Raw genomic sequence first — 8996 nt, forward strand, 5'->3', positions numbered from 1 at the left:
GCTTTATCCATCCATTTTCAGGTTTCTTCCACACAACTTTAACAGGCTGCTTATGGTAGTTTCGGATTAACAGCATAGTAGCCTGGGTTTGAAGCAACCCTTGAAATCTAGCCATCTTTGTGAAAGCTAACATTGAGTTAAACCTTTTCTTATAACCTGAGTTTTATTTTCTTACGGATGGTGGACTCGGATTGTCTTTTAGTCACGTATCATCATCTCGACTAAGAATAGACAACTTTAAATGGAAGGGTTTGTGAGGGAAATGATCCTTGTAAGGAAAGCAAAGAATGATCCTTAAATGAATTGAAAGGGTTCGAACATTTGCAGAGTTTTTTTAATAAAGCATTGTTAAATGTAGAATGGTTTTTTGAAGTCGGGGAAGTTTTAATGAAGACAATTGAAAAAAACCTGAAACAGCCTATCTATGAATACTTTTGTCTAATCCCTAAAATACTGAGTGTCTCTCCTCAACCTCAGGAGAATCTCTCTTTCTCTCTCTCTAGAGAAAAGAAACTTGCAAGCAAAGAAGGAATGAGAATAGAGTGACCCACATTTTCCGGAAACTTATAAGTTCTTCTACGTGAAGTTATTATCTATTTTGGTTCTGTTTACGAAACAAAGTAACATAACAACATATCAAACCACTAAAGAAATGATTCTAATATTACTAAAGAAAAATGGAGAACACTTGAAACAGAGCATCTTCAAGAAACAGAGCAAATCTCATATAATAATGCGACTACATGAAAATTTGAATCTGCAAAGATCTTTCTTGTTGGTGTCATGTGAATTCTGTCTAATATTCTGGCTTGTTGATCCATTGGTTCTTCTTACCTCGTCGACCAATCTTCCACAAGTTCTAACCAAACCGGGAATCCCAGAGTTCGGTTTACAACTCAACATTCTAAATTAAAAGGACCCTGAATTGAATCGAACCGTTGGTATATTAGTTAGTTCATCATTATCGGTTCCGGTTATTACATTTTTGGACCCGGTCCGAGGTTAATTTTAAGTTCATAAAACTGAACCGTCGTCCTCTCTCTTTCTCTCACAGTTTAATCCGCCGTCGTCGCTGGTTCAAACGACGGTCGGTGGTCGTATTGATCGTCGCTGTTTAGATCTTTGACAATTCCCTACAATTTCCCGGACCTCTTGGGCTCTCAATTTCAATGAATTGATGTAGCTTATCTCACACAGCTGCTCTGAAAACACGGGAACAAGCAAAAGGCGTCGAATTGGCGGCTCACCACATTATATCATCTTTAATGGCGTCTAAGGGGATCATAAAGTTACATGGAAGAGATGCACATCGTGTTTTTTCGTGCTTCCTTGCGTTGTTCTTTGTCGCCGTGATATCTAATCCTGGCTTTAATTTCGGAATGCTGAGGTTTACATGGCGAGATTCGAACTCTCTGGGATGTTGTTTCCAAGCAAAGGGTTGTGATAAAGTATGATACTTTCGTCATTATATTACATTTTGGGGTTATATACTTATTCATGTGCTGAAGAGAACATATTCTCTTGGCTTCTGGTTTTTGCAAATTGCAGGTTTATCGATGAAGAAGAGAATCTTATTCAGCAAGTAAGATGATCTTCCGCAACCTGCATCTCATAGGTATAACTTCAAATACAGCAGGAGGGAGGGACTATGGCATATGATCATTAAGTAGTTTATTTCTCATTAATGGAAGATTAGTTTTAGTTCCAATTTGGTTAAAGTTTCAGACTTGTTATTTAGTTCATATTGGTTACTTGAGACTTGAGAGTTGAGAGGAAACAAATGAGAAACAAACATTTTCACATCGTTGACCTTATTCGCTCCACCAACTCGTACATTTTATATTGAAATTTTGTAAAATCTATCATCATGCAGGACCCAACTACCTCACAAAGGTTGTCCACTTGTGTCTGCTACTGAATTTTATATTTGTTTTTTGATCAGCAACTTGTGTTCTTTCGGCTGTCAGATTTTGAAATATTTTAAAGAACACACGGATTTTTTTAAGGATCTTAAGGTCAAATTAGATCGATCTTTACCATATCTAGACTCCTTACACACTGGTGTTTTTCTGCAAGCTTCCATGGCACATGTCAGAGTTATCTTCTTCTTCTTCTTCTTTGCTTGTGTCCTAACTCTTGTTCCATTTCATGCCTTTGCTCAGGTTGATTCCTATGAGTTTGATCCAGATTTCAACTGTGTTGATCGTGGCAACTTCACAGCAAACAGCACTTTTGCCGGAAATCTTAACCGCCTTGTCTCCTCTCTCTCCTCGCTCAAATCCAAAGCTTATGGCTTCTACAACCTTTCTTCTGGAGACTCATCTGGAGAAAGAGCTTATGGAATTGGTCTGTGTAGAAGAGAAGTCAGAAGAGATGATTGTCTCAGCTGTATTCAGACAGCTGCAAGAAACCTCACCAAGCAGTGTCCGCTGACAAAACAAGCTGTCGTATGGTACACGCACTGTATGTTTCGTTACTCGAACAGGACAATCTATGGAAGAAAAGAGACGTTCCCGACCACGTCTTTGATTGCGGATGAAGTGATATCAGCAAACAGAGATGACTTTGAGCGTCTGCAGAGAGGACTATTGGACAGACTCAAAGGAATTGCAGCGGCTGGTGGGCCGAATAGGAAATACGCTCAAGGGAACGGTTCAGCTTCGGCGGGTTACCGGAGATTCTATGGAACTGCCCAATGTTCGCCAGATTTGTCTGAACAGGATTGTAACGATTGTCTAGTTTTTGGGTTTGAGAGTATCCCACGTTGTTGTGATGCTCAGATTGGCCTTCGGTGGTTTTGTCCTAGTTGTAACTTCCGGTTTGAGACGTGGCTATTTTATGAGTTTGATGCCGACCTAGAGCCTGATCCACCTGCAATTCAGCCTGCTGATTCACCAACGTCGAGTGCAAGAACTGAGAGAACTGGTACATAGAAATGTTAAATGTGTTTTGTTTTCTGCTTCAGACGTTGTCCCCAGCTGCAGATGTTTCTTCTGTCTCTAAGATTTAAGGCAGTGAATGTTTATTGCAGGAAAGAGTAAAGGTGGATCTAAAGTCGTTATCGCCATAGTCATTCCTATAGTTCTTGTTGCATTATTTGCAATTTGCCTATGCTTGGTCTTGAAGTGGAAGAAGAACAAGTCTAGAGATAGAGTCAAAGGTAACAACTGTTCTTCTTCTTGTCATCGTTATATTGTAAAATAAGATGAGCTAGAGTTTGATAATTACTACCTGCATATTCAGTTCTTGGGCAATCGCCTTTGTCAGGATCAGTTGCCGAGGATGAGTTCTCAAACACCGATTCGCTGTTAGTTCATTTTGAAACACTAAAGGCTGCAACAAATAACTTTTCTTCTGAAAACGAACTTGGACGTGGTGGGTTTGGTTTAGTTTATAAGGTAAGCTTCTTGACCAAATGGCTTCTTACTGGTAACTTAGGTTTGTTTATTTAAGAGATATTATAAATTTGGAATATGTATGCCTCAGGGTGTGTTCTCTCAGGGGCAAGAAATCGCGGTGAAGAGATTATCTGGTACTTCTGGACAAGGAGACATCGAGTTCAAGAACGAAATTTTACTACTTGCAAAGCTTCAACATAGGAACTTGGTTAGGCTTTTAGGTTTCTGCATACAAGGAGAAGAAAGACTCCTTGTCTATGAGTTCATCAAGAACGCTAGTCTTGACCATTTCATCTTTGGTAAACTATTTTCCGCCCTTTACTCCGTATAATGCTACCATTCTTTTTTATCTACACTGTGGTTGATCTTTGTGCCATTGCAGATATTGAGAAGCGTCAACTTTTGGATTGGGGAGTACGATACAAAATGATTGGAGGAGTAGCTAGAGGACTTCTTTATCTTCATGAAGACTCTCGTTTCCGGATAATTCACCGTGATCTTAAAGCTAGCAACATTCTTTTGGACCAAGAAATGAATCCGAAGATCGCAGATTTTGGATTAGCTAAACTCTTTGACACAGGCCAAACCATGACACATCGATTCACAAACAGAATTGCAGGAACCTAGTAAGTGAATCTATCTTACTAACTTATTACATCCAAGAAACACCGGTATAAACCAGTTATCATTTCAATTTTTATAGCGGGTATATGGCTCCGGAATACGCAATGCATGGACAATTCTCAGTAAAAACAGATGTTTTCAGCTTCGGTGTATTAGTCATTGAGATCATTACAGGTAAGAGAAACAACAATGGTGGATCTAATGATGACGAAGATGCAGAAGATCTTCTTAGTTGGGTAAGTACAGTATCCAAACCCAAACTGGGGTTTCAGTATTGTCCATCTTGTTGACAAAATTTGAGTGTCTGTTCTTCTTTCTTTTTTTCAGGTATGGAGAAGCTGGAGAGAAGACACTATACTAAGTGTGATTGATCCAAGTTTGACCACGGGATCAAGAAATGAGATCTTGAGATGCATACACATTGGTCTTTTGTGCGTTCAAGAGAGTGCAGCAACTAGACCAACAATGGCTACCATTGCTCTCATGCTCAATAGCTATTCTTTTACTCTCCCGACGCCTTCGAGGCCTGCATTTGTGTTAGAGAGTGTCATGCCTTCGAATATTTCCTCTTCAACGGAAGGGTTACAAATGTCGTCAAATGATGTCACTGTTTCTGAGTTATCTCCTCGTTAATCTGTAAATGTTTTTGATGCTTCTCTGAAAGCCTTTGAAATGGATTTTGTTTGTGTGAATTTTCAGGCAGCTTGGCTTGATCTTATTGTGAATAAACACGCATCTGAAGCTGTGAGATATTTTTTTCCTTTGTCTTATTGCTTTCTTCTTCTAGTTTATCAATTGTAGATTTCTTTAAAGGTACAATTTGATAAAGCGTATATATGTCAGTAAGTTCAGAAAATTGAATAAGGGAAAACTTTCTATTGAGTCCATATATAAAAAATGAGACTTGAAAGGTAATCCATTATTTTCTATAGAAGTGTTATTGTAAAATAAACTGGCTTATACGATGATAGAGAGTTCCTAGTTGGTTTGAATTATATCGAACTTTCAGTTTCTTCCTGGTACGTGAGGGGAAAGTACTTGGTACGTGAGGAGAAAGAAGTCTTGAATATATAAACGTTTTCACACCGTTGACTTAATTTTGTGATTCTTTGTAGTCTTGAAGTCTTTAAGTCTTTAAGTCTTTAAGTCTTGAAGTCGTTGGTTTCATTTTCTGATTCTTTGAATTTGTTATCATCCTGGACCACCACAAGAAGTTGCGTTCTTTTTTCTGTACGATTTTGAAATAGTTCAAAAGACCACACTGCTTTGAATGATTCCAAGGTCAAGTGAGATTGACCTTTACTATATTTAGTCTGCATTACGTTATGGGGATTTCTCATAGGAATACAGAAGAAGAAAAAAGCTTCAAGCTTCAATGGAACATGTCAGTTTTTTCTTCTTTGCCTGTGTCCTAACATTTGTACCATTTATCGCCTTAGCTCAGAAGGATACCTATGAGTTTCCTCCAACGTTCACCTGTGTAGCTCGTGGAGGAAACTTCACGGTCAACAGCAATTTTGCCGGCAATCTGGACGGCCTTGTCTCCTCTCTTTCTTCACTCACACCCAAAGCTTATGGCTTCTACAACCTTTCTTCTGGTGACTCATCTGGAGAAAGAGCTTATGCAATTGGTCTGTGTAGAAGAGAAGTCAAAAGAGATGATTGTCTCAGCTGTATTCAGATAGCTGCAAGAAACCTCACTGAGCAGTGTCCACTGACAAAACAAGCTGTTGTGTGGTACACGCACTGTATGTTTCGTTACTCGAACAAGACAATCTATGGAATAAAAGAGACGACCCCAAATCTGTCATTTATTGCGGGCACAAACATATCAGCAAACAGAGATGAGTTTGTTCGTCTGCAGCTAGAGCTTTTGGACAAACTCAAAGGGATAGCAGCAGCTGGTGGGCCGAATAGGAAATATGCTCAAGGGAGCGGTTCGGGTGTGACGGGATACCCGAGATTCTACGGAAGTGCGTATTGTACACCGGATTTGTCTGAACAGGATTGTAATGATTGTTTAGTTTTTGGGTTTGAGGATATCCCACGTTGTTGTTATGGTCGGATTGGTCTTAGGTGGTTGTCTCCTAGTTGTAACTTCAGATTTGAGACTGGGAGGTTCTATGAGTTTGATGCCGATCTAGAGTCTGATCCACCTGCAATTCAGCCTGTTGATTCACCAACATCAGCTGCAAGAATTGAGAGAACAGGTACATAGAAATGCTTGAATAATGTGTTCTGCTTTTTTTTTGAAATGTCTATCTCTAAGATTTAAGGCAGTGAATGTTTTATTGCAGGAAAGGGCAGAGGTGGATCTAAAGTCATTATCGCAATAATTATCCCAATAGTTCTTATTGCGTTATTTGCAAGTTTCCTATGCTTGGTCTTGTATTGGAAGAAGAACAACAAGTCTGTAGGTAGATTCAAAGGTAATACGTTCTTCTTGTTTTTAATGTTATCTTGCTATGACGGATATGCTGTTAATACTTAGATCAACTGCAGAGAATGAGTTCTCAGATTCACTGCTAGTTAACTTCGAAACTTTAAAGGAAGCAACAGATAACTTTTCACCAGAAAACGAACTTGGACGTGGTGGATTTGGCTCAGTTTATAAGGTAGGTTTCTTTGAGGAAACTTCCAAACTGTAACTTCGGATTGTCTTAAGAGATTTTTATTAAATTAGGATTACGCATGTCTTTAGGGTGTGTTGTCTGGTGGGCAAGAAATCGCGGTGAAAAGATTATCGTGTACTTCAGGACAAGGAGACGTTGAATTCAAGAACGAAATTTTACTACTTGCAAAGCTTCAACATAGGAACTTGGTGAGGCTTTTAGGTTTCTGCATAGAAGGACAAGAAAGAATCCTTGTCTATGAGTTCATCAAGAACGCTAGTCTTGACAATTTCATTTTCGGTAATCATTTGCTAGCTCCATATGATCATCTTACCATTCTTTTTTCCACTCGTATGTTAATCTTTGTGCCGTTGCAGATATTGAGAAGCGTCAATATTTGGATTGGGGAGTACGATACAAAATGATTGGAGGAGTAGCTAGAGGACTTCTTTATCTACATGAAGACTCTCGTTTCCGGATAATTCACCGTGATCTGAAAGCTAGCAACATTCTTTTGGACCAACAAATGAATCCGAAAATCGCAGATTTTGGTTTAGCTAAACTCTTTGACACAGACCAAACTTCGACAAATCGATTCACAAGCAGAATTGCAGGAACCTAGTTAGTAAATTCATTTAAATTACTTAATAAAATCATTTAACTTAGTAAGTAAATTCGTATAAAACGGTTATTTCATTTCGACTTGCAGTGGGTATATGGCTCCAGAATACGCGATGCACGGACAATTCTCGGTGAAGACAGACGTTTTCAGCTACGGTATATTAGTCATTGAGATCATTACGGGAAAGAGAAACAACAATGGTCGATCTAATAATGATGAAGATGCAGAAAATCTCCTTAGTTGGGTGAGTACACAACCAAACCGGTAATTATATTTGAGGTTTCAGTTTGCTTCATCGTGTTGTGATCATTCTGTTTGTTTGTCAGGTATGGAGAGGCTGGCAAGACGACACTATACTAAGCGTGATCGATGCCAGTTTAACTACGGGATCAAGAAACGAGATCTTGAGGTGCATACACATTGGTCTTTTATGTGTTCAAGAAAGTTCAGCGACTAGACCAACAATGGATTCGGTTGCTCTTATGCTCAACAGCGATTCTTATACTCTCCCAACGCCTTCTAGGCCTGCGTTTGTGGTAGAGAGTAGTGTCATGCCCTCGAATGTTTCTTCTTCGACAGAGCCGTTACTAATGTCGTCGAATGATGTCACTGTTTCTGAGTTATCTCCTCGTTAGGGAGCTCAATCTTCAATTCTACTCAGAAAGCCTGTAAACGGCTTTTGTTTCTGTGAACTTTTTTTCAGTTAGCCTTGGCTTCATAGCTCTTTCCTTTAGTTTCTATACACTTGCATATGTGATATGTCATTAGCGGTAATTATGCTTTGCAAATTCGATTTTATTATGTTTAAAATCATATAAACTAGCAATGGAATTCAGGACCAAGCTTTGTGGACCCTTGGAGTATTTTTTTTTTTATGGAGAGTGATGTTTCTTTATTAGTAGATGAAGCCTAGTAGCCACATTCTCTCAATTAAACTAATATTTTTGTAACTTTTCATTTATAATCACCTAATCCACTAATTGAATCAATTATGTAAATTCTTAAACCGATCTGGCATTGTATAAGCAGAGCTTCATTATATGCTTTAGTGCCACACTGGCCAGTGCATCCACTAAGAAATAATTTAATGTCATGCAAACAAGATTACTACAAAATTAACGTTGGCTAATTATTGGATTTTAGGCGAGTAAACAACATTTTAAGGAGTACAGTTTTAAACATCAAGATATGCAAAATTTATGTCACGTGCAATAAAATATAGAGAAGACCCATCCTAATCAAATGTGCGATACTTTGACCACATGAGTCAATGTGGCGGCCAAAGGCAACAACAAGCATTTAAGCTTCTAGTTACCAATAAAAAAATTTCGTATACAAAGCCAACTGCTCCACTTGCTTGTACAATGGGAATATAGTATTACTTTCTTAATTATTCTAAATTTCTAATGTTGATCAACCATTTGTTAAATCCTCATCATTCTTAAATATTGACTATGGACTAAGGACATCAGAAGTAGTCCATATACTCTATACTATATATGAATGTAATCTTGTAAATTTATCCAAAGTAGTAACGAAGATTTTATAAAACACAATTTTCTTTCTTAATAACATTTGGACCGTTTAAATATCTAATTATCATGTATTAACCAATGTTTTTAAAACCGGACCGGTAACTGAACCGGGAAAACTTCTGGATCATGAGTCAATATGGTTCGACCGGAGTCAACCGGGTTCAATTGATTTTAATGATATTTTTATAAATAATAGGTATGGATA

The 8996-nt window shown here is 38.3% G+C and overlaps 2 protein-coding genes across 8 annotated transcripts; both read left to right on the forward strand.

Annotated features, from left to right (window-relative positions):
* The first annotated feature begins 369 nt into the window (after positions 1–369).
* On the forward strand, positions 370–4792 carry LOC109125165 (cysteine-rich receptor-like protein kinase 29). 7 transcript variants are annotated; one of them, XM_087478065.1, is made up of 9 exons: positions 370–1448; positions 1549–1615; positions 2163–2925; positions 3032–3160; positions 3244–3398; positions 3487–3697; positions 3781–4024; positions 4102–4258; positions 4350–4792. In XM_087478065.1, exons 3-9 carry the CDS (start codon positions 2466–2468, stop codon positions 4653–4655), a joined length of 1662 nt encoding a protein of 553 aa, XP_087334191.1. In that variant the 5' UTR covers positions 370–1448; positions 1549–1615; positions 2163–2465; the 3' UTR covers positions 4656–4792. The 7 variants fall into 7 exon arrangements, with proteins under 7 accessions (XP_087334191.1, XP_087334192.1, XP_087334193.1 ...); XM_087478066.1 differs by having other exon boundaries at positions 3268–3398; XM_087478067.1 differs by having other exon boundaries at positions 3274–3398.
* On the forward strand, positions 4350–8110 carry LOC104731399 (cysteine-rich receptor-like protein kinase 28). Its single transcript, XM_019233974.2, has 8 exons — positions 4350–4766; positions 5467–6232; positions 6320–6451; positions 6525–6637; positions 6724–6934; positions 7012–7255; positions 7344–7500; positions 7583–8110. The coding sequence occupies exons 1-8, from the start codon at positions 4695–4697 to the stop codon at positions 7889–7891; spliced, it is 2004 nt and encodes a 667-aa protein (XP_019089519.2). The 5' UTR covers positions 4350–4694; the 3' UTR covers positions 7892–8110.
* The last annotated feature ends 886 nt before the right edge of the window (positions 8111–8996 follow it).

The sequence above is a fragment of the Camelina sativa genome, chromosome 12 (assembly GCF_030686135.1).
Source record: "Camelina sativa cultivar CO46 ecotype springtype chromosome 12, ASM3068613v1".
NCBI classification, from domain to species: domain Eukaryota; kingdom Viridiplantae; phylum Streptophyta; class Magnoliopsida; order Brassicales; family Brassicaceae; genus Camelina; species Camelina sativa.

Coding starts and splice junctions, on each gene's coding strand:
- LOC109125165 (XM_019233973.2), top strand. CDS start 2,082: ATGGCACATGTCAGAGTTATCTTCTTCTTCTTCTTCTTTGCTTGTGTC. Junction 4,025..4,101: donor AACAGAATTGCAGGAACCTA/GTAAGTGAATCT, acceptor CAATTTTTATAG/CGGGTATATGGCTCCGGAAT. Junction 4,259..4,349: donor CAGAAGATCTTCTTAGTTGG/GTAAGTACAGTA, acceptor TCTTTTTTTCAG/GTATGGAGAAGCTGGAGAGA.
- LOC104731399 (XM_019233974.2), top strand. CDS start 4,695: ATGGATTTTGTTTGTGTGAATTTTCAGGCAGCTTGGCTTGATCTTATT. Junction 4,767..5,466: donor ATAAACACGCATCTGAAGCT/GTGAGATATTTT, acceptor GCCTTAGCTCAG/AAGGATACCTATGAGTTTCC. Junction 6,452..6,524: donor GTCTGTAGGTAGATTCAAAG/GTAATACGTTCT, acceptor GATCAACTGCAG/AGAATGAGTTCTCAGATTCA.